General features: G+C 35.9%; 2 protein-coding genes across 2 annotated transcripts in view; one reads left to right on the forward strand and one right to left on the reverse strand.

Annotated features, from left to right (window-relative positions):
* Positions 1-1,007: 1,007 nt before the first annotated feature.
* Positions 1,008-20,423, reverse strand: LRRC17 (leucine rich repeat containing 17). Its single transcript, XM_077179123.1, has 5 exons — positions 19,696-20,423; positions 15,570-15,697; positions 11,647-12,521; positions 7,740-7,895; positions 1,008-6,467 (listed from the first exon to the last, which is right to left on the reverse strand). Exons 3-5 carry the CDS (start codon positions 12,401-12,403, stop codon positions 6,064-6,066), a joined length of 1,317 nt encoding a protein of 438 aa, XP_077035238.1. The 5' UTR covers positions 12,404-12,521; positions 15,570-15,697; positions 19,696-20,423; the 3' UTR covers positions 1,008-6,063.
* FBXL13 (F-box and leucine rich repeat protein 13) overlaps positions 14,378-25,547 on the forward strand; it is a 38,937-nt gene continuing 27,767 nt past the window's right edge. The window contains 2 exon segments of the mRNA XM_077178034.1: positions 14,378-14,443; positions 19,645-19,762. Of these exon segments, the coding sequence (XP_077034149.1) occupies positions 14,378-14,443; positions 19,645-19,762 (184 nt within the window).

Below are 25,547 nucleotides of genomic sequence, written 5' to 3' on the forward strand. Positions count from 1 at the left end.
ATTACAAGCATGAAGTTTTGTTCATATAAAAGTTGATGATGAAGGATGTTATTAACTGTGTCCTTTCTGGTTTCATTTTTATAATTAGAATTGCAGATTTTAAGTGTTGCCTATCAGATATTTCAGCATGTGATGGTGTAATTCAGTACTGAAAATGGTTGTGAATATGTGACATTTTAGCATGCAAACATGTAGAAAATATTATGCAGAAGTGACATCCATGTGTGTTATGTTTGAATCTTTGAGGTTGCTGTTCTTTTCACTAGCCTAGCTTTAGGTAAATGCTACCTTGCTAGGAGCCCCCTGGGCCTTCTCCAAATGAACAGTCACAGGTCTCAGCCTTACTAACAGGGAATATGCTCCAATTCCATAGCCATCTTTTTGCCCATTGTTGTACTCCCCCCAGTGTGTCCACGTCTCACATGTACTGGGAAGCCCAGAACTGGACACAGTACTCCAGATATGGCCTCACTTGTGCTGAAGGGAAAATCACTTCTCTGGATCTCTTGGCAGGACTCCTAATGCAGCCCAGGATACCACCCATCTTCTTTGGCAAGGGCACATCACAGGCTCAGGTTCATCCTGGTGTTTAGCAGGACATCCAGGTCCTGTTCTGACAGCCTGTTTTCAAGCTGGGCTGCCCCCAAAGTGTTCTGGTGCCTTGAGTTGTCCCTTCCCAGATGCCAGAATTTGCACTTGAACTTCCTGTCAGCCCCTTTCTCCATCCTGTCAAGGTCCCTCTGGATGGCAAGCATGACCCTCCGGTCTATCAGACACTGCTCTGAGTTCAGTGTCTTCTGCAGCCCTGCTCTGTCTCATTGTCCAGGTCATTAATGAAGATATTGAATAGGACTCGCCCCAGTACTGACCCCTGGGCTATACTGTTAGTTACTGGCCTCCAACAAGAGGCTCACCAACAAAAAAAACCAACCCCCCCAAAAAAAACCACCACCAACAACAAACAAGCTAAACCCACCCCCCCCCAAACTAACTGTGGTCCTAGGTTAATGTGGTCTTCACAAATAATCAGTACTTGATTCTATTGCCAAATCAAAGTCCTTCTAAATGTAAAAAAGCGTCTTAGTTCTTCCTGATTCTGTGCATGTAAGTACATGTGACCGAGGGTTTGGAGGTTAATTCCATTTGTCACAGCATTTTGCAATAGTTTCAGGTCAGTAATATTTTTCTCAATATGTTTGTATGTTCCACTTAGCAGAGAAATGAGCAGGAAAACTAAAAGCCTTTATGATGATCAGTGTGAGAGGTTTAGTCCTAGTGTGAAAGTGTATTTGATTTTTAAGGAATACCTGCATCCCAACTGTTACTCATCTATCTTATCACAAAGAGTCTGAAAATATCTTGGAAGTGTTTTCATGAGAAGAAAAACTAGGCAACATCCCAAACATTTTTGATTCCTGGCACAGTATTTCTGAAGCAGGAGAATGTTACTGATTGAGTCTTTTCTAGCCTACACTTTAACTGAATTCAAATGCACAAAAAGAAAAGGAAAATGTTTTTATTTTCAAAATAAAAAAGGGGGTTTTATGTTTTGAGACTAGAATGCATTTATTATTTAAATTATTGAAATTGTTGATGCAGCCTATAGCAATTTGAGTGATTTCTTTTGCTTTAGAAAATGACTGTAGTTATGGGTGAGAATGATTTTGTCTCTAGATTGGTGATGAAAAAGAAAAACTGGCTAAGAATAAAAAGTATTTTGGTCATGGTTTTGGCTTTTGTATTACAGGATAAAATGATACCAGGATGCAAATTGTTTAGTGACAGAATTTAATCCAGTATCATGAATTTTAGGAGCTAATAAAGAAAGCAAGGCAAAATAAACCATACACAGCCACATCACCTCCTTTATAGGTGTTGTACTTAAAAACATTAAATACTTCTATGATTGTTTTCCCTATGTATTTGGGTAGAAAACTAAAATCATTGTAAGTTTCTTGCATCTAGAGCTAAAAAATAAGTAAAGAACAGTTGTGATAGAATTACATTTTGTATACAAACAGCCTTCACTGGCCCATTATTTAACTGATTCATATCTAGTGTTGATTATGTCTGTTGGAGTGTCAGTATGTTGATTGCCATCCATTTTCATTTATCTTACTAAATTCAATTCTTGTCTCTACAAAGCTTGCATTTTCCATTTTTGTAGATAATTAATGTTTTCTGTAGCCTCAAAATCAAACATTTTGTCTATTTACATCTACTGAGTGCTATTTTAAACTATGTGATGAATCATATATGACAGTCTACAGGGGCTTTTAGAAAACATTGATTTTAAAGCTGTTTCTTCTATCTTTGAAGATACACAATAGTTTTTTTTTTAAGCATGAAATGCATTTTAATCAGTATGCTATTGATATTTAGATTAACTACATATGTTTTTATGTTGAAACTCACTGGCTAGCTATATTTATTATATTGCCTACTTGTACCATTTTTTTAAGTTCTTGTGGATGGTTTAATGTTGATGCAAAACTATCTATTTTCTTTTAGAGATTGAAAATCATATTGAGATTCTTTTCCTTTGACATTTTTTCACCTAACCAACTGAGTTGAGCTGTCTCTTCAGTTACAGGCTACCTTGCCATTCGAAATTATCCGAGCTACAGCTCTGACCTCATCTTTCAAATAAATCCAAGATTACACAGATTTTGGCAACATGCCTTTATTGTTAATGTTAAAAAAGGAATTATTTCAACTGTGGGTTAGGTCTGTTTGTCTGACTAAACATATTTGTGGGGTTTTCTGGATAAATTAATTATCTGCAATTTAAAAAAAAATTGGCTTTGTGTTCTCTTTACTTTGGCCTGTGATGCTTTCATAAAATAGAAGTCTTTGTCTAATATCTGCATGTGAATGTCAATATGATTCCAGCTCAGACTGTCTTTGGCAAATCAGTGTGTTACTGTGCCAGAGAATATGAGTGTATGAGATGCATGGGTTATGGCTCAGCTGTTTGTGGTATTCCTCCACCTACTCAGAGATCGTGGAGAATCATTTGTCTTCCATGTGTGACTGGGAACTGCCTTTAAATGCTGCCATTAGTATTCATAGTGCAGGAGCTAAAATTTCCTCAGAAGCTTTTGAAGTGTTTTATTTCCAGTATTGACAGACATATCTATTTTTCCTGTATTCTGTCATGGAAAACATGGCACAAAATGATCTTTTCTGTGTTTTATGTGGCTGTGTAGAGAAAGGGGCACTGCCTCTGTAGAGCACTGTAGTTCATCCTTTAAGGCAGCACTCCTAGGACATGCACTGCATGTCAGGAAGACAAGTCAATTGCCTTCATGCAATTTTATCATGCAATTATTTCCTGGCTTTGGACAGAGAAAGAAGGGAAATCGAGAGAAGTTATTGAAAGAAGAGACCTAAAGAGCTTATAAAAGAAGAGGAAGGCCCATGATTTTCTTGTAGACATGGAAGCTCTTCTGGGAGCTTTTTGATTAAACAGTAGAGAAACACAGAGATGTCAACATTAAATTGTGTTTTGTGGCTGTGGTGTTTGATGGAGGTTGTACTTTACAGTACATTTTTGAGGAGCTCAGAGAAATAGCAATTAACCCTGTAATGCTGAAGTTTTTATCAATTGTTAGTAATTTCCCCCATATGTATGTTTTTCACATATATTATTGTCTTTTTTCTTGTGCTGCCTCCTTCTGCACTACCTTCATAACTCCTGTATGCTTTTTCTGTTCATACAGTCTTTTCTCAAAGAATATGAGTCATTGCAGGAGATCATGCTAACCCATAATATCCTTGCCCCAACCTCCTATTTCTATTGTTGTGTTCTTACATTATTTGTAGTTGCAACTACTGCAATTATTGTTGTCTATTCTGCCACATCCTCAGTGGGGGTGTCTCTTTGGGAATCCCCAGGGCCTTCAAACAAGAGCAGTTAGGCCACTGCATGTGGTCCTCAGTCTTACCCCACTGCTCTTTCAACTGGTACTTTTTGCTGACCTGAGAGATCAGAGACCGCTCACACAGATTTTTTGTCTTATATTTTTCTTTTTTCTAAAACTTCTCCAGGGTTGTCTTTTCTACCCAGACTTAGCCTGCCTTAAGCTAGCTTTTTTTCCCAGCACTGACTCTTTGCAGAAATTAACATAACGTGGTCTATAAATGCATATTTTCCGACTCAGATTTTCACCATTGGCTGTGCTGCCAATAACAGATGTTCTGCTGTGGTTTTATTGCCTGTCCTTTTCAATCAGACCCAGTGGTTCTATACTGAGATAATTCTCCAAAATTTGAGAGGAGGAGGACAACATTACTAAATACTTGCTACTATTTGTGGCAGACTTTCTTTTTTTACTTTCAGCACTTTTAAGTTTCCAGAATATGCCCTATTTAGTGAATGTTACTGGCAAAATGGGATATTCCTCTCTGTTCTGTCTTATCAGGATTAACCTTTAACAGTGAAGATAATGCTTAAGATATTTCCAGGAACAGGGATGAGTCAGATACTCTTGTATTTTTGCTATAAAGTTTTTGAAGGATATTGTGGAAGAAATGGCTAAATTACCCAGGTTGTCAGCAAAGCACCATTAAATTATTCATATCTGAATAATGGAGAACATAAAGGAATGCAAATAATAATGGGATGTGTTTGCTTTGAGATTCTTTGGCATTCCTACCACCCTTAACATCTTCTGATTTTTTCCTTTATGTTGTTCTTTTATTTCATGTTAGCACTAAAGCACTGAGTGCTATGTCTTGTAGAACAAAATGAGCCACCTTTGGGACTCGTGGTCAAAGCACCAGAGGGATGCAAAAATACCATAATTGTCTCCAGATCTTTAAAGGAGCAAAGTTTCTCCATGGAGTCTTCCAGAACTTCTTCCCTGATAGTCAAGAGAAATTTAAAGTTTTGGCCCTGAATTTCTACTCTGCATGTACACATTTCTTAGTGATCTAAGTATATTATGCAGCAAGGAATTTTATCTTTAGATATAAATTTTATCTTTATATCTCATCTATTTAGCTGAGGCATTTTTTCTGCCCTGTTGCTATAGTGTTAGAATGATCACAGGTTTTAATCAATGAGTATTCACATAGATAGCTGTTTGACAAGGATGTTCTGTAACATGCATTTTACAAATGAGCTGAGAGAAGAGTGAACTTAGAGAATGTCCCACACTCTGAGCTATCAAAAGCATACTTACCTTCAGTTTGGGTGGGCACTGATGTGCTGGATGCAGACCACAGCATCCTTCATGTAATCTTCATCAGGTAGAAGTGATGGCACATAATCTGTGTCAAACTGATACAACAACAACCTACAATTCTTCCTAGAGAGATTTCAGCTCTGCTTGCCTCAAAAACCAAACAAAGCAATTATGAGCATGTGGAGCTGGATCTTGGGAACCAACCATGTCTTGGCTACTTATCATTTCAAGGCACCTCAGGTATGGAAGAGGCAGAGGCTCAGTTATTCATTCAGGACTGAGGAGGAACACTGGTAAATCAGCAAGTGAAACCCACCTTCTGTGTTTGAGTCCTAATTAGTATAACAACTGCCTTTCCTCTTTTTCTGGAATTGTATTTAAGGTTAGTCTTAAGTTTGGTTTTTTGGCCTACAATAAAACAACAGGAAGTCGATATAAAAATCTTAGAAACATTTTCTGGGAATATTTTAGGAAACTGATAGATACAAAGAACTGTCAATACATTCAAGAAAAAATGGGTCTTGGTCACAATCCTGCAGCTATTTCTGTGTGAACACATAAACTGTGTTCGTACATAAGGCAGCTTCTTCCCACCATATTATGTACATTTGTGTCTATTGATTTTTACTGTATAGTTTCAAATATTTGCCAAAGTATTTCACAAGAGTGTCCAGAACAAATTGTCAAAAACAATTACTAGATGAAGGATGCTGTCGAACTAATGTCATTCTGTAGTTATTATTGGCAATATACAAACATCTTTGTAGGCAGATAATCCTACAAACCAACAGAATAATTAGAACAAATGTAAACAGCATGTATTTCTTTCTCAAAGTATCAGATATTTAAACCTACTAAGGAAAGGGTTCCCTTATTAGCCTATCACAGTGACAATTACTCCATGTTTCTTTACTGTCTGAACTGTTTGCTCCTTGTGTCGTTCCCATTCCTCATCCTCTTTGTCCAGATCAAAAGTTTCTGGATAAACAGGAAGCTTGTCTTTTGGGCATTCCTCATAATAACTTCGGACATATTTTCCAACAGACCATCCTTTGTATTCCTCAGGCATTTTGCATTCTAGGCCATTGTAGTGAACGTTGTAGTGATGCTTCAGCCAGTAGAAAAGATAATGTATGTTGTAATCACATCTCCAAGGATTGTCTCTCAGCCACAGTATTTTCAGAAAGTAAAGATCTTCCAGCACTCCATATTCAAAATTCTGCAAGCTGTTGTTTGATAGATCCAGCTCCTCTAAGTTATTGAGGCCTGAAAAAGCAGCTAATCAATAGAAAAATAGTTATTGGTACCTTATAAAGTTAACTTAGAAAAAAACATTCATATCTGTGACAGGAAAAACATTCATATCTAGAAGAAGAAAAACATTTTTATAATTTTACAGCTACTGGGTTTTTTTGTTTTATTTTGGCTAGAGGCTATAAAAGGATTTGTCAAACATTGAATTTTAAAATATGGCACATGCCTTCAGAAGTGAGAAATATTAGAGGAGTTGCTCTGCTGATAAAGCTATAAAACACTTCATGAATGTGCCTGAGTGTAGCATAGAGACAGTGGAGGTGGATGAATGCCTGATTTGCTCATTGAATCCTGTTGTTATTGTCATGATACAGAAGTAGGAATATGGAAACTTATTATCGGACACTGTGCAGGGCCAGAGGTTTTTTTGTGTATACAGGTATTTGTGTGCATGAATAGAACCTTCAAATTAACATTTTAAGAATTGGAATGGAGTAAACATGGAGCTTCATAATAATGCTTGTGAGTTACATTTCAGAGAGCAGTTCATACTTTTTGCAATGACACTGTTTCATTTAATAGCAGAAGTCTTAATTTAAATAAATCAACTGTGTAATGTTAAACCTCACAAGTACTATTTTACTGATAGTAACACTTTCTGATGCAGTTTAATTGCCAAGATAGTACTAGATAAGCCCTTTTTTGCATGATGAATTTTCTCTCTCTTTCTCTCACCCTGTTTATATCTGCTTTTGTAATTAAATCCAAATGAACATAGGCTGTAAGCAAATTGCCATTAAGGACACTTGAGTCCTAATAAATTTAAATAGCAATAGTTATAGTCCTATAACTTAAAAGCATTTCTATGTAGTGATTTTTAACCAAAAAGTATTTAAATCCTTTAGTTTTGTCTGTTATTTTATCATACAATATAATTGAAAAGTAGCCTCCTTATATGTAATATTTTCTTAAATGTGGCAAAGATATTTTAAAAATCATTGAACTACTTAGCATTTTGGAAAACTGTTAACCTTCAGGTTCCAGAATTACCTTTTGCACTTGGTTAGTTTAGCATTCAGAAAGGGCAAGTGAAATGTGTCTTTCTCTATTGATTTTTCTGATGAATATATTTCAGTGCAAACCTTTACTCTATAAATTGAAATGTAAAAAAAGGTAAAATTTGCACCAACTTCTAGATTTTTAAATCCTTCCCCCTCCCACTCAGTTTATATCTGATAAACACAGTATTTAATAAAAGAGAAATAATTTTAAATGAGTATTTAAAATTATTCTTACCAGGATCAATGTATGCTATTCCATTACTGTTTAGATTTAATATCTTCAGTTCACTGACATCTTCAAACTCCTTGGCTCGTAGCTGTCTAATTTTGTTGTTGGACAAATCAAGTTTAGCTATATCTGGAGGCATGTTGCCTGGAACTTTCTTTAAATCTTAAAAAATGAAAAAGACACAACTTGTATCAGCTTTGGATTATTCTTACTACTTAGGTATTACAGTTGCATGCCAGACAGAGTATTGTCAGTCTAACATTTTTCTTGTTTTCTTTCCCTTTTATCCCCTCTACTAGTGCCGCCATGTTTTTTCAACTTCTGAATCTCATTCTTTCTTTACTTGTACCTTTACATTTCATGTGAAAATTGTTCTCTTCATTAGTGGATATAGTAAAACCTCTGTGATTTATATTTTTATTTTAGTAGAACTAGACCATTCACATAGGAATAGGGTAAGTAGTAGCCTATTTTATACTAATATATTACTATATATTTATATTTTATACTAAACTCCTTGCTTTCATTCAAAGATGGTCAAACAAGAGACACTGCTCATTTTGTTGTTATGACAGTGTAGGATTAGAACACTCATTGAGCAAATATAAAAATCCTGGAGATTAGGTTTGTTAACATTACCCTGAGAGGGTTCAAACCACAGTCTGCACTTCTCAAGCATGGGCCCTTACTACTGGAGTAGGAGCTGCTCTTTCTGGAGTTCTTTTGCAAGGAACACTGTAAGGATTGATTGCTTAAAAAAGAGAAACCAGAGTAACTATATAACAAACCACCCAGGCAGCAGAGTGGCATTTTGTCTGCTTCTCTCTCCTACTTCTATCACTGGCAGTTCCAAAGTAGCTGAGGCCCTCTCAGCCATTGGTGTCCATATCCTTACAGTGTTCCTTGCAAAAGAACTCCAGAAAGAGCAGCTCCTACTCCAGTAGTAAGGGCCCATGCTTGAGAAGTGCAGACTGTGGTTTGAACCCTCTCAGGGTAATGTTAACAAACCTAATCTCCAGGATTTTTATATTTGCTCAATGAGTGTTCTAATCCTACACTGTCATAACAACAAAATGAGCAGTGTCTCTTGTTTGACCATCTTTGAATGAAAGCAAGGAGTTTCTGGATCTGTGCTGGACTCTGTGTGGTACTTCTGAACTTCTGAAGATATCTAATGACTCAGGTATTTTTGAGATGAGACTACAGCAACATAGCAGAGTCTTCCTGCCTTATATCTGATTATAAGCAGAGCTGTGGTATTATAAATACATAAATATTATAACCACTCCAGCCTGCTGTGGTTGGATTGCTTCCTGCTTCTGCAGATGTCACAGTTTCAGGGCCTATTTATCACCAAATGAATGCAAATAATGCTTGAATTTAGAGACTTGGAGAGTTTGGAAGGACTAGAAAGCAGACTCTTTTTTCAAGTGTCCTTGAAAATACAAGTTCTTTGTAGAAATGCAAACAAACTGCTTTTGCTTCCTTACTTTTTTGGCTTTTTTAGGGTTGGTGGGTTTTTTTGTGGTTTTTTTTTTTTTTTTTTTTTTTGTTGTTTTTTTGGGTTTTTTTTTTTTGGGTTTTTTTTTTTGTAAAACAGAATCAAGGGCATAGAGTATTTCATTCTGGAGTCCCACAGGGTCTGGCATATCACTGGTCTGACAAGATATAAGCAAATTATTTTTTAAAAAAGGGAACATACACATGGATAAATATATTTTTAAGATGTTTCTTTCATGAGGTTTCTGGCATTAATTGAAAGTTCCTGACCTGTTGTCCTACCTCTTTAGACATACTTAGTAGTGGTAGAGCAAGTGCTTGTCATTCCATTCCTTCCATTGTAAAGGAATAATGGATTGCAGCTTTTCATGTCATCTTACCGGTTTGTTAACTGATGCACTTTTTTTTTCTATTCTGAATTCTTGTCCACACAGATTTAGAGATGTTTTTGTGTTTTCCCTGGATTTTGTGTGCATTACACTCCTATTTCTGATGAAAATTCCAGTGAAATTGTGCATCTGCTGTACAATATTTATATATGAAGACAGTAAGTACAATGCTTTCATCAAAGATTGCCATATGTTCAGAAATACCAAATATCCATGGATATCTGCATCCAGCTGTCAAACATATGCACAGTAGATCTAGTACTTCCAAAAAGTATTGAAACATACTCAGTGTGTCCATGCTAGGCATGGATTGACATACTTTGTTCTTGACCTGGAGGAGGCAGTCCCTGTACCCCCTAGTATTCTCATGTAGAGGTTGAAATAACTTTATTCCTCCATTATTAATATTAAAGACAATAAACCATGCTTTCAAATACCATAAAACTCTTTGAAACTCCCATGAAGATCAAATCACATTAAATGTTTCCATGAACTTAGAGAAAAAAGTAAAATGTTTTTCCCCAGAAGTTTTTAGGTATATTTGTGTATTCAGGTCATCTCTTTGATACCACTAAGAGGGGAGAGTGTAAAGTCAGTCTTTGCTTATAATAGAATTATAATTTATGCCTGGGCTTTTTTCAATAACAGTTCACTGAATAGTAAGAGTGATATAAGATTCTATGAAGGACAATTAAGATCATAATCTATAATCTAATTATTAAGATGTTATCTACAAGGAAACATAAGATAGGTGAACATTAAAAAATAATAAAAGCAGCATAAATCATTAATTAAAAGATGTAGTAGCTTCATGGTAAAAGAAAGAGAAAATTGAGCCAGACAGACAAGAAAAGAATGTACAGGGTGAAAAAAAAATAAAGAACACAGGCCATTTTTATGAATACATAGTAGATAAGCCATGTAATCAATTACTGAAATCATTAATCCTTGATATTTAGATATTATCTACTTATACTGAATTCTGAGCTTTTCTCTGGCATAAAGGTGCAACTGAAATTTTTATATAAAATCAAGTTGGTCTTAAAGCAGATAGAAGTTCAGCTGAATAAAACATGCAGGCTAAGCTCTGCTAAAATTGGGGAAAAGGTCTCACAATGTTGGCTGCTTCAAGCCATGCTTCTTCTTTCAGAATTGTTATGTTAAAGAATTATTCTCCTCTGAATTGTTTTTTTTTGTTTGCTTTGTTTTGTCGTGGGATAAAATATGGGAAATATAAAGGACAAATAAGTGTGCATTTTCATGTTGATATATACCCCATCTGGTTTACCCTCAGGGCTTAACTGTGGCTCTTAGGGGCCTGAGAAAGATTTAGAGATGGAATGGATCCAAGTGTCTGCAAAACATTTCTTGAAGTCCCTTCAACTTTGAATTGTTTGCTGGGTGCTGGGAGGAAGGACACAGAGGAGTTATTTCTTTATGAACAAAAACATAAAATTTCTTCCCTTAGTAGAAGAAATCTTGTGCAGCAAATGTGAGGATGCAAAGCCTTTCCTTTGCAATCAGGTTCCTCTGGGCATTGAAAACACAGCTGGCTGCTCCAGTCCTGCTTCACAGCTCACCTCTGTTAAAGTTATTGCTATCTTTGTGTTTGTACAATGGAAGGAAGAAAAGACACTGTGTGCTTGTCTGTATCAGTTCAACAGTTTCAGCAGAGCTGTAATCTGACTGATTAGTGTGTTTATAGTTGTACAACCAGACTAGTAACTTAAGTAATATGCTTAGTTTTAAACCTGTTGATTTCTGTTAAATACATTACAGCACTAAGGAATATCTGTGGAATTTGGGCTGCAGAGCAGAAGGAAAATGCAGGAAGAATTCCTGCTTATTGCTGATACTTATAAGAGAAAAAAATTAACAATATCAGTTTAAGCAAAGCGAGTGCTATACTAAGTTCATTTGAAGTAAATAACATGCGAATAAATGTAGAAAGGATTAAATAAACAGAATAAATATATATCATATATATATAAATCATTCATTCAGTTATAATGACAGATACAAACCTTTTCTTCTGCAGTTCAGAGTTGTCACAGGAAACACATACATGTGGCACAAAGAGGAATCAAATTCTGGTTTGGCAGGTTCAGGTTTCTCCCGTTTTATGTTTTTGGGATCCTGCCTGTCCTCTTCACTACATAGCTGATCAGCTTTTACCTGCTTTAACTTCTGATTTTTCAGTTCTACTGGGTGTGCACATTTGGCATAATTTCCCAAATTCCTGTTTGTTGGAACCTGTAGCATTGTAACAAGAGTTTCTAGTTCACAGCTGCAATGCCAGGGATTGTCATAGAGACGAAGGTAGTTTAGACTGGGTGTATAAATAAAAATCTCCTCAGATAAAATCTTAATTTGGTTATGCTGAAGCAAGAGCGTGGTAAGTTTATCCAAACCATAAAAAGCCTCGCTCTCAATTTTTGATATGTCATTCTGTTGTAAATCCAGACTTTTCAGTGCTTTATACTTAGAAAACATATTATTCTTTAATTTACGAATTCTGTTTCTTGCTAGCAGCATGTGTTTTATATCCTCTGGCCAATCAGGTGCCACAAAAACCAATTTTCTTTCCTGACAGTCTAAGTATTTCTCATGAAGATAAGTGTAAATATCACATGTTAGGTCTCGGGCATTGCGTTTAACAGTGCTAGATGCTCTCCTTAAGATGTTTTCCCTTTCATTGTTTCTCAAACTCCTATTCCTTGTCCTCCTACAGTCAGATGCACTACAAAGAAGAATTAATAATATAATAGTGACTACTTGCATCCTGACATTCAGCTGGTCTCAGTTCTTTTCTGTGACAGCTGGAACACTTGAAATTTTTGGATAGTCCGAATCAGTGTTGTACAGATCTGAGGAGGCACAGCTGGGCTTTGTGGGTTCCCTGTGTTGGAAGAAAAATAAAACATTAGGACAGATGAAATGGGCATTTTCATGGAGGATTGTATATAATATGCAGTCAAGTACTCGATCATCACACTGCTTGGAACTTCACAAATACTTTGAAGATTTAATGTCCTATCTCTTTTTGTTTGTTTGTTAGTTTTTACTGACTCTGGTCTACTGTTTTTCATTATGATTAAACATGGGAAACTATATGGACCAATTTCTCACTGATTTTTGTTAAGAGATTCTCATGTGTTCAGGAAACACCATCAGGGTGGACCTTTTTGTATTCAAGTTAATCTTGGAAGATGAGCTCAAACAAGGAGTTTGAAGCTGGTCTTTTCCAACTTCCTGAGTGCTGAACAACTGGAACACATACAAAGTCAAAGCCATCAGACTGCCAGTTTGTGCTCAAGGGTGGGCTTGTTTTCAAGTCATTTTCTCAGGATTGTTTACCCCAATTTTTGGGGTTTTGTGCTTTCATCTCAGTAATCTGCTGCGACCATAGTTCAGGATATTTGCCCAGATAGATTGAACCTGTATGAGGAATTCTTACATTTATGTCATACTCTGAGAATTTGAACTGTTCACCTTTAATATGACAGTTTTTGGCTTGGTTGGGTTTGGTTTTTTGTGGTTGCTTGTTTTCTTTGGTTTTTTGTTTTGTTTTGTTTTTAATTTTGTTTTGGGTTTGGAGTTTGTTGTTTATTTTTGGGTGTTTTAGGTGAATTAAAAAATTTGCAAGACTTAAATATCTGTGAATGCCAGGGATTAAATATAAGAAATACAAACTCTTTCTACAAACTCCAAGAAGAAAGATTTTTTCAATTGCTGTGGCTATTAGGTTTACAAATCTTCCTGATAAAAAGTAGAGACTTGTGTTCTTAAGTACTTTAAAAACGGAGTTTAGTAGGATTCAGAGATAATCCATGAATCACTGGTTTTCTACACTACCAGGGCAAAATGATATATTCAATCTCAATTAATTTTGATAAACAGGCTTCAAAACTTTACCAGTCTGGGAGGAGGGGTTTGTTGTTATTATAAGCTTGGAGTTGTCAACACTACATTTTAATCCCGTATTGTTTACAATTTCCTTTATTCCTTCAGTAGCCACTTGGGCTCTACAAATGTCTCACTAAATTCTTGATAGTTTTAAGAGGTTTAATTTTAAATGTGTCTAAGAATGCAATCACCATTGTGTATTTGTCCATTTTTTTCTCAGTTTAACATTTTAAATTTTAGCTTGCTTCCATTATTTTTTTTAAATGTTTTTTCATTGCTCTTCCTTGATGGAAAAAGAATGTTTGACTTTGCTTTATTTAATAATTTCTTAGAAAAGGCAATGTTATAGGCAAATTTTTCTTATAATAAATTAATCTAAGAATAACATTAATATTTTGTTCAGAAATTATGTTTCTTAACATATTCATGAATTTATAGGCTATTTCTAGTGTTAAGTATATTAAAAAATAATTTGTATCATTTTTAGCCATTTTTTAGTGAAGTGTATATCCAGTATTCTAGCCCAGAAACACCAATATTTTCACACAAGCTTTTGAAAATTACTGTAGGAAAAAATACAGCTTAAGGCCTTCAAACACAAATGGTTTAGGATAGTCAAGTTAGTGATGCAGGGGCTGCTTTTCTCCCCTTATCAATAGATCTAGTAATCTATCAAATTAGTGCAGAATGCTTTGCCCTTGATAGACTCATGCTGGCTGTTTGCTGTCACTTTTCCATCCTTTGTGTGCTTGGACAGGGCTTCACGGAGGATTTGCTCCATAACCTTCCAGGGACTCAAGTGGGGCTGACTGGCCTGTAGTTTCTTGGAGCTTCTTCCATTTCCTGAAAATGGAAGTGACATTTCCTATCTTCCAGTCATCAGGAATCTCCTCTGACTGTCATGACCTTTCAAAAGTGAGTGAGGCCTCTCAATGACAAGAGACAGCTTTCTTCCTCTTGGATGCACCCTGTCTCATCCCATTTCCTCAGGTGCTCCCTGACATTAACTTCCTCTATGACGGGTATTGCTTCACTCTCACAGACTCTGCTCACAGGCTCCAGCCAGGCACCTGGGAAGCCTTCAGACAGGCCTTAGCTGTAAAAACCAAGGCTAAAAAGTAATGGAGTAGCTTGTCCTTGAAGATTAACCAGTTCTCCTGAGCCCCTTTGCCCTCTGGGGCTGTCTAGTGTGAGATCCTGTTAAACAGAACCCTAAACTAGCCAAAATCTACTAACAAGTTCAGGGCTTTTTCTTCTACAGTTTGTCCAATTTTCTTCTGTCTGGATTTTGAACTTCTCATTTTCTCATTTCCATGGCTGCAGTAACCAAAACCATTTAAGTTCATTCAGGCTGACATTCCCTCAAGCTCACATTCCTTCACCTGTTGAAGAACACATTTCCTAGACCACTTGTCAGCCAGCTGGATCAAGAAATTGTCTTCAACATACTCTAGAAGTCTTCTGGATTGATCATGCCCAGCCATATTTTTTGGCAGCATATAGGAGTGGCTGAAGTCTCTCATGAGTGACTAGGGTGGGCAAGAGTAAAGCTTCCTTCAGCTGCCCAGAGGTTTCATCCTCTCACCTTGATGAAACAGATCAAGCAGTCTGCAGCAGATCCCTACCACAATGTAATGCTCATAGGTTTGGCTTCTAATCATTACAAATAAGCTCTTAGTTGACTTGTCACCCATTTCAATGCAAAGCCCAGGCATGATTTTGCATAGAGTGCAGCCCATCCTCAGCTTTCTGGGCTGTCATTCCTAAATATTCTGGAACCTTTCATTACACGCCTTCAGTTGGATGTGCATCTCTGGAGTCCCACTGAAATCATAGCTCTGTACCTGTGCATGGACTTCAGTCCCTGCTGGTTGATTCCCAAGCTGCAAGTGTTGGTGTTGAAACACTTAAAATAGACCCCTTTGTGCTGCTTTTGCATGCAAGGTGTCAGAGATTTTCCTCATCACTATTCCCCCCAGTTTTCTCACCACTCCCTGTGCCTTCACTCCTTACAGGTTGTGGTTATCTTCCATCTACATACCTGTTTTTACTGATGTATCTCCTCTCTCATATCCTTTGTTGCATGAATGGATTTCAAAAGCACAAACTATCTTTAGGATTGGCTGGTATTGAATTTCCAGTTATCTGGATGGTGCTTTTGCCTGATAACTGAAATAGGGAAAAGATGGTCACAACATGGAAAAAGACACAGGCTGAACTATTGCATTTTCATGTACAAGTACTGACTTTTTGCCTTTGCATTATATTGACATTTATTGTGAAACATTTATCATACTAGGACATTTGTTCCCATTATATAAGAATGGAACAATATGAGTAATACCTGTTCTGCAGGTCAATAAAATATGGAAGCCTTATAATTACTCAAGTTTAATGTTCCAGAAGGTAGAACTAAACAGGAAGAATTTTGTAAATTATATTCTATTAAATTCTATTACTGGTTAGAGAAATATACAAGAGTTCATGGAGAAAATTCACCAATGGTTATAGATACCAGGATTGGCTAACAATAATCTTGGTTTAGCAAAATGTGTTAACATATGCTAACCTTCAATCAAGTGATAAGTCCCTTGTGCTCTGTAGGACTGTATAGTGTAGGTATCCTTTAAAATTATAAAATGACCATACTTCAAGGTAATAACAGTAGCATCACATCTGTCAGTATTCTACTTTGAGGCTTCCAAAGAAAATGGCTGAGATGTACAGAAATTATTATGGTGATTTAAAGATACTTACTCAGATTTTTTCCCTTAGAGACATACATATACATACAAATATAATTTTAATATACTTCTGGGTACTTTTATTATTCAGCCAGTTTAAGTCTGGCTGAATCTGTTGTATAGGGATAGTACTATTTAAATAAAATCTGTTGTATAGAGATAGTACTAAAGGAACTCTGCATCTATTAACAAGGTAAATTACAAAGAAATATGAAACTGTTTGCTTTAATTTTGCAGGAAGTTTAGAGGCATGTGTAATAGAAATACTCTTATTTGAGTTATTTGAAATAAATGCCCCATAAATTTTATTTATATAACAGTCCTTTTAACTTTTTAGTATATCTAAAAATATATGCTAGATTCTCTTATGTATTGCACAGTTTCACAAAACTTTTAAAAGAAAGTGCTATCCAAAAATTTCATGTTCATGTCCAGTTCCTCATAATGATGCAAGAAGTTTGGAAGTTAGATAGGTTAATAAAATTTTTTTTTTGAAAGAGAGGATTGTGGGTAGGTGCATTGTGTGAGCCAAGGCCTTGTGTGACAACTGCAAAAGAAAGAGTTATTCCAAACTGATATTTGGAAGCTCAGTAAGCTGAAGGCAGAGAATTTAATAGTCTTTAAAAAGTCTGCCATTCCTGTTTCAGGGGTATCCCTAGAGACTCAAGGTCTGCCTAGCAGGTAGAATTGCTGGATTAAAAGCTGCCATGGAAGAAATGAGGTGAGCTGTTCACAAGAGCAGCCATCACAAAGATGTATATGGATTTGAAAAATAGCTTTATATTCTCTTTCCTGTGAGGAAAACAAATGTATGTCTTTCAACAACATCCCCATGAAGTTCAGAAACATGTTTTTCTTTGGCATTTGCATAATACATTTAGACTTTTGTTTTTCTTTGTCTGAAATGCCATATACTCACATAGCTAGCATTTGTTTTGGCAAAGTTTTGCATTAGTGCCTCCAACTCTACCACTCATCTCATCAGTATTACTTTTATTATAATCTGTGTTTTTTCCATGTTGGCTGATACTTTGTGTTTTTAGATTTCCATATATTTATGCTGGACTTTGGAACATAATTTTTTTGAAGTGTAAATAGCAAAGAAAAATTCTCCACTGACAAAAGACCTTTTGCAGTTATCTTGAACCTTGTTAATATGAAATTTTCCAGTCACACATTATGTTTCTGATTTAAAACCATGAGATTACACTCTTTGTATTGATAATTTTGAGACAAAAAGCAAAGCTCATTGTTTCTGAGATTATGGGGATGTACAAAAAGCTGCTGTCCTGTGAAGAATTTGATAGCAGACAGATTTTATGACCATTTCACATGGCAATCCTAAAAGCATTAGCTCAGCACAGGTTCTGTGTACTGTGGTAACTAACACAAAGTGCTTAGAGGTGGCAGTATTGCATTTCATAATGCTGCATGTGAATTTTGCTGTGGTGTATCAGACATCCTTTATTGGAATAAGGAGCTGGGGAAGTTTAGGGGTCATTTTTTTATTCTCTCATACTATTCCATACAAACATTTTAGCCTCCATATTGCACAACAGAGATAGTTAAAATTTCCCTCTGAAAACTTCTGTCACATATGGTAGACATGAACAGTGTCCATCAGGAATAAGTCAGAAGGTGAGTTTGTCAGATTGCTTTAAAACAATGATCCTGAGACTGCAAATGTCAAAATTAATTGAAAAATTTGTATGACAGAATTCCTGCAGAATTTAGCTGTAACACAAACCAAGGATTTTTGGTAGTCTGTGTGCTCCTGGAGTTTAAGGAAGATGTCACTTTAAAAATGGAAAAAGAAGGCATGTGTTAAAATTCTCAGATTGGTGATATTGATGATATGACCAGTAAAGGAAATCAGTATCTCTTCAAAGTTTTTGTGGGGTTTTGAGTCTTCAAAATACAGCAAGAAATGCTTACCTGAATCTTAAACTGTGCAGCCTTGCAGCAACATATGCATTAAAAAGACTCAGAGCTACCAGAGTGTTTACCCCAGTCTCTCAATTTATTATCTATTTTATCAGATATATTTGGAAATGTACTTCTCCAAGTTTTATTTTTCCCCACTCATTTCTGTGGGATATCACACTGAAATGCAAAATAGCTCCTCTTTCTACAAAGAAAGATAATTTTATACTTAATATGAATTAAACATTTCCATTTCAAAAAAAAGGCACCACAAATAACACATGCCTTTAGATTCTAATGTCTGTTCTAATGCACATTGTTGGGGCTTTTTTTCATGAAATGTAAACTTATAGTTACTTTCTTAATATTTTTGTTGTTTTTTTTTTCAAGGGCATTCTTTTTACACTTCCTCTTTGCATTTGTGTTCAGCATGTATTGAAAGCATAAAGTCAATTCCAAAAGTAAAGTAAATTCCTACTCTATATTGAAAGCATAAAGTCAATTCCAAAAGTCAGTATGCCACTCCTTAGGCAGTCAGCTCCTCAGTGGGAGTTCCCATCTTCTTCAAAATGCCTAATTTTGCTGACTTGCACAACTACATGACTACGACTAAATGTCTACCAGAGCAGAAGGTCCTAATTCTAGGTTTTGATTTTCTGTATGCTTTCATTTGTGGTGCTTGTGGTAATTGTTATTTTTTCCAGTTGGGAATGTCATTCAGTCAAATTAATACTTTTCAGTAGAATATAAACCTGCAGCTGGAAATTTAAGTAATTTCAGAGTATAGATTCTTGATTTTATAGAGTGCTGTTGATTAACATTTTCCACTTAGACAATTTGCTTTCTCTTAACTAATATTCAGTATAAAGAAATGTTTTCCAAAAGAACTGATCAAAACCTAAAATTACATTACTCACTTTTGTAACTGTAACTCTTTCAATTTCCAGATTCTTTTAATAGTACTCTTCTAAATAATTATACTACTTGAGAAGTTTAAACTACACATTTCTGCTTTTAGTATCTTTTGATAGAGATCTGGTTTTCATTTCCAGCAGGCACTGCTTGTAAAATCAATTGCAAAAGCAGTCCAACAAACTTACACTGAAAAGTCATACTTGCAAAATATGCACAAAGTTCCAACTGATTTTGCAGTTGCTTAAGATAATTTTACAATGTTACTGGACTCATATGGTGAAATATCTTGCATGGTAGTGCTATTCCCCACTAGTTTGCAATACAAGAGCAGAGAAAAATGCAGCAGAAGAAATGGGCTTTCAAACTTCAGCAAGTAGACAATTCTATTTCATATTGAACAACTTTTCTTTACAGTAAGTTTCAGAAAACTTTAACTATGACATTTTATGTTCTTTTGATTCTGTATCATGCATTTGTAACAAATTACTCTCTTGTTTTTTGTGGGTTTTTTTGCAAAGCTTCCCCAGTTTACAGTAAATGAGTTTGGCTCACTGCAGAAAATTCACAGACAAAGGTTTACCATACCTGCACTCTTGCAAAGGCTGTCACAAGATCATCTGTTTGGAAATTCCAGGTTGCATTCAGGTTTGTAGTTCACGTCTTTCTTTCATAATGTGAAGCAGAGGATCCTTTATATGACTGGCAGCATCCAGCATTCATGGTATACTGAGGTTGAGCAAGCACTGCAGCAGCCTTCCAGGGTTTTGAATTACATGACTACAGCTGTTTAAGTTTTACTAAGGAATAATAGCACTATAGGTTTGGATCACTTCCAGCAAACTGTCAGATCTATAAACAGCTAGTACTTACTGCATAATGAGAACAAGGCTTGCTTTTTGTAGCCATAAATAGACTAATTTTGTGTCATGATTAGTTGGGAGTTTATATCTGCAGCTTTAAAAATGCAGTTTTTACTAAGATAATAATAAAAAAAAAAAAAGCCACCCTGTGCTGGAAAAAAATACAAATTTAAAGTTGATATCCTGAGAAGGAAGTTAATTAAAAAGTGAACTTTTGTTGCAGTTTTACATTGGTTTAATATATAAATTGAAGTCATATTTATAACTGCAATCTAAAAATAGTTTTGTTTTGGATAACATTAGTATCCTACTAAACTTGTAAAGAAAACAAAGGTTTTAGAATGCAGTACTATTTTAGAAACTTTCAAATATATACTGTATCTTGAAATATATTCCAAAAGCAATATGAAATGCCAAATTGTAAGACAATGAAGTTCTCCTAATATTTAAGTAAAGACTCACACATGAATTTCATTATAAATTGAGAAGATTCTCCATATAACAAAATACAAAAATGCAAAATGGTAGAGATGGAGTCTGAGGAATATGAAGGTTTAACTTTCCATCTAACAAAACCTTTCCAGAACAAAGGATGAGGCAGATGGGGCAACAGTCTTGTTCTGATTACTCTTTACCAAGTGTCTGTTTCTTGTTCATGAGAATCATGCTGAGATTGTTGTGCAGTGACAGGGTGAAATTTGAAATGAGGACTGAGGTTAGAGGAAAGTTAAGAACTACCTACCTCTGAGTAACTTTTTCAAAATGCCAGTAATTTGCTCTGTTTTCTGAAAGCATCATTCCTGCTTGCTTAGAAGTGTCATCCCTGCTGTAGGGATCAGCCTCTAGAAAGCATGATCTAATAGTGCTCAGGGAGAAGTGATCAGCATCAAACAGGGAAAACCACAATCCTCCCTACCAGAGGACAGTGGGTTTGCTTGCCAGTGTGTTTGAGAGCCCTGAAAGGAATTCCACAGCTTTCTCCATTTTTGGATTCTGGAACAGTGCTTAATGGTTATGACCAAGTACTTAAGTGAACAGTTAAAACCAAAAAAAACATCACATTGCATCACAGTTGGATAAAGGATTTTAAAAATATTTTTTCCACCTCACTGGATGAATGAAACCAAAGGGAAATTTTGTAAGGCTAACATTTCAGAATTAGTTGGAAAACTGTAGAGGAGTTATACTATTAACATTGAAATTATGCTTAAAATATTCTATAGAATGTGTATTTTTAATTTTTTTAAATTTTTCTTGTTTTTTTTTCTTTCATTTTAACATAACAGTTCTTTTTATATTAATTGTTTTATTTCCATTACTTCTGTAGGATTTGAATGGTTAATTAGAAAGCCCATCTGTAAAATGTGTGATTATGTTAAGGATCACATAAGTAGCAACTTAAAGACCAAGGCATTTAATTAGCTCACTAAAAGAGGGGCAGAAAAGTGAGAATTAAGCAGACATTTTCTAGCCCATTGCTACAAAACAAGGCAATCTTTTCTTTGACTATTATGTCCATACATGGCAATAATACTGGATAAATTGTAGGGATGGGGGGTTTTACATAAAGTCATGGTAATTAAAGTTTTATCCATATGGTACAGGCAGTAAATATTTTTGTTAATGAGCTTCAACATATTTTCATAAAAATATAGAGATTCTCTTGTGTCTTGTTCAAAAATCACCCTGTAATACCATTGACATTCTCAGAGCTCCACCTAGAAAGCATAAGATCTGTTTGTTCTCCTTCTGAAGCTGAACAGTGCTGGTGGAAAATTTTCTGCTATTAGACACAAAACTGGAAAGACCTGAGGGTATAAAGAAATTGCATGTCATGCCCAAAATGTGTTACAGCAGTCTGTCACTTGCTGTAGGCTACCACAGCTGGATAAGAGAACACAAGCCACTAGGAAAAATTCATTTGTCCCTTTCGTTTCTTGACATCTGCTTTGCAGGGGTGTTGGAGAAGCCTACATGTAGACTTCACCAGTTTTCAACATCTGTGTTCCTCCTGCTCCAGCTTCACTGGGAGAATTCTCACTTTGCCAAATTCTGGCTTCTTCAGACCTATCAGGCAACAAAAAAGGGGCCATCACTTGGGGAGCACGTCTGAGCTATGTTCTTTATTTATTGAAGAAGAGAATGATTATTTACATTTCCTGAATACAAACTTGTGTAACTGATGAATACTATAAGTTAAAATGCTCTGTTATTTATTTTAGGAAAATGCTAATTCAGGAATATGTTAATATAAGCACTTTTTTTTGGACAGTGGAAAATGAAAAGAAAAATAACATGTGGAGTCGAGCCATCGATGTAATGTGCCAAACATCTGAAAGGATGTCACAATTCATTTTATGATTCTTGACAAACACAGGATACAAAAAAGATAGTCCCATGTACCCCAGAGAGTACTTCCTCAATTCTAAATGTTGATTTTCAAATTTCTACCCTCAGTTATTGCCAATACTGGAATCACGAGAGTGTTTCTTCAAAATCCCTTCTGTGCTGCAGACAATGTTCTGCCTTGCAGGCTGGATTCCACAAATCCAATCAGTTCTGGGAGAAAGAATTGTAAAGGAGTGTATGTGTAGCAGAAGAGCCAAACCTGAATAAAAAACCTGTGTATCCCTATTCTTCAGAATAAGAAACTATACAAAGGTTAAATTAAATGAACTTTGATATTCTTATAAGCATTTCATCATTTCACTGCAATTATTTTCTAAATCCATGGGGACAGATCTTTAGCTGTGGTTTGCTCCATGTTTCTTTTTTGTTGTACTTTCATTTCAGATCATAGTATACTATTATGCAATCAAGAAAAAAACCCAAGACAGTAATTTACATATTAGAGTGAAAACTCCTACAGACAAGGAATTGTATTTTACTTATTTACCTAATTTTATTTACTTTTATATTTTATTTTTGCATTCACTTCTGATCTGTATATGCAAGAACAATAAGACATTAATAGAATGATTTTACTGAGTCATGCAGAAAAAGTCTCTTTTGCAGAATTTTGTGGGACCTAAGATTCAATAACCTCAATATTCTTCCTCACAGTTGATTTTATAGATGAGGTTTAAGTGGGATTTTACTCATCTGGGGTGAGGAATACAGTATTAAACTCCATATGTATCCTAACATTAATTCTCAGGCCAAGCTGTTCACTCTTGAGGCAATCTATTAAACACAGAAATTCCAAGTGAGCTGAGAAAGCAATTATTTTACTAAAATGTGCAAGAAATCTCACATTTCTGTACCTTATCTTCGAGAGTGCCTGAAATTTCATAGAGAATCCACAGGGGACAAAGAAAAGAAATTTAAAGTTTTATTGTTCTAGAAATAAAGGAAAGAGACATACAATGATTGCAGTAAGATTTAAACGTTAATTAATTTTATTTAATCTTATCTCAATGCATATTTCACACTGGAACTTTCTCAACCTGATGCCTGAGATCCATTATCCATTTTCAAGTAAAAACCCAGTTCAAGTGAAAAAGAAATTAGAAACAATTTGTGCAGTGGTATTATTATTAACTGCTTCCCTATCATTTGGTTTGGCTTGCATGGAGGAAAGCACTAGATTTCTGCTATTTCTGGTATCAAATGTCTATGTTAAGCAAACAGTGGTTTTCCAGATAGAGATTAAAAGTCCTTTAGACTGCATTTAACATTATGCAATCCTTACTGAATTCCAGAAAAAGGCATGCTATTTCTGTCAGAATTGCTGAGTTTGATCTGATTACCTGCTACCTACCATCTCTCCTTTTGAGAATGGGAATTTCACTTTATTTTAGGCATCTAAGATAAGGTAGTGACTAGAAAATTAACTTAATGTATTTATATAGAAATTAGAGAGTGGGAGAGGTCCCCAGAGGTGATTCAGACCTGTCCTGGGATCTTTGTTGCTCTTTGCTGTACAGAGATCCCAGGATTCTTATTTTTCTGTTGTTGTGCTGCTTAAGAGCCAACAACCAAGAGGCCTGTTGCAGAGTTAGGTAAACTCTTGCTTTAATGACTTGGTCATGCCATGTTAAAGCAATTGGTGCTTCTTGACCAGCAGAAAGTACGGATTTCCCAATTCATCCCTCAGATATTCACCATTAAGCTAATCTCTTTCATAGATACTGAATATTTTGGGGTGAGGCAATGAGACAGGATTATGTCTCATTGCATATACCAATAGTGAGTAGAAAACTGGAATTGGGAAAACTGAGTTTCATATTCTGTCCTGACAATTAGCACACATCTTTCCCTTCTGACATTTATCTTCTGATGATCACTACCACTAGAAAAGAGGACTGTCTGCCTTTGCTGCAGTAGCCCTATACTGCACCTTGTTCTTTTGCAATCACTTGGGGTGGGCAAACCCAATCTATCCATGCTGATGGTGAGGTCTGCAGTACTATCTGCTGATCCTCACTGATGTGTTGCCCACATCAACCACATTCTCAAAGCCACAGTGTCCTTTTGTCCAACAGACACATCTCAGTTGGACATGGGATGAGAGCCTGGAGTGCACCAACAGGCTGTACATGCTCTGACCAGCTTGTGGTTATGAGATGATTCTTTCTTTATAATCCCCCTGCAGCCTCAGAACAAGATTCTGCTCTTTTTCCTTCTTCATCTGCTTCTTAGAGTACATCTGTTCCTGGAGAAGCCTGATCCAGGATAACACAGCTGCACCACATCAGACCCCACCTTGAACACAGCCAGCTGTCAGAGGCATGGGACTTGATGGGATTTATATCATCATGCATGACCAGTAAAATGTTTCCTCCATTTATTTTGATAGTAGGGTTTTCATTCTGTCATTTTGCAGGCTGTTACAGACCCACTGTAGAAAAACAAATATGTTACACTTGTCCTGAACTCAAAACACAACAGATTATTTGCATCCACAGTGCTGAAAGTGCCAGTGTGTGTTATGAGCCACACCATATTGTCTGTATGTCTGTCTGTCTGTCTGTATGTGAGATCTGCACAAACACTTTAAGTCTAAGAATACATTTGACAGACACGAAGCCAGTTTTTCTCTGGGCTGGCATCCCTTTTCACAAAGGAAAATGTGCAAAGAGTGCCACAGTCATTGAAGAAAAGATTTTAACATCAAAGCATTTAAAACAATTGACAAAGAATCTGTTTTAAAGGCCACTTCAGCCTGAAAATAAAGAGCAAGCCAACCTGGGCATAAGTTAAAAGATGAGGCATTATGCCAGAAAAGAGAGTCTGCCTTGATTATAACTTAAAGTCATTTACTCCATTAAAAACATCTCACATGCAAAAGGAACCCAAATGCTAAATTTTCAGAAAGAGGAGCCAGAAACCCAAGGTGTGAATCTCCTCACTCAGTGTAAGATAGAAGTAAAGCAGGCTTCATTCTAGTTTCCACTGATAAGTAGTAGTGGGGACCAGTCACGTGCTACAAATGCTAGAGACTAAAAGTGTAAGAACTGGGAGCATGTCCTCATAAAGTCATGGTAATTAAAGTTTTATTCATATGGCACAGTTTAAATTAAAGTTTATCCATATGACACAACAATCCACCAGCGTCCTGGTGGATTGTTACCATAC

The sequence above is a fragment of the Agelaius phoeniceus genome, chromosome 5, assembly GCF_051311805.1.
Source record: "Agelaius phoeniceus isolate bAgePho1 chromosome 5, bAgePho1.hap1, whole genome shotgun sequence".
Classification (NCBI taxonomy): domain Eukaryota; kingdom Metazoa; phylum Chordata; class Aves; order Passeriformes; family Icteridae; genus Agelaius; species Agelaius phoeniceus.

What these genes read in the sequence shown, in the direction of transcription:
- LRRC17 (XM_077179123.1), bottom strand. Translation starts at nt 12,403, where the DNA reads ATGCAAGTAGTCACTATTATATTATTAATTCTTCTTTGTAGTGCATCT. An exon ending in TCTGAACTGCAGAAGAAAAG is followed by an intron (nt 7,896 to 11,646) that starts GTTTGTATCTGT and finishes TCATTTTTTAAG; the next exon opens with ATTTAAAGAAAGTTCCAGGC. An exon ending in AATAGCATACATTGATCCTG is followed by an intron (nt 6,468 to 7,739) that starts GTAAGAATAATT and finishes TCTATTGATTAG; the next exon opens with CTGCTTTTTCAGGCCTCAAT.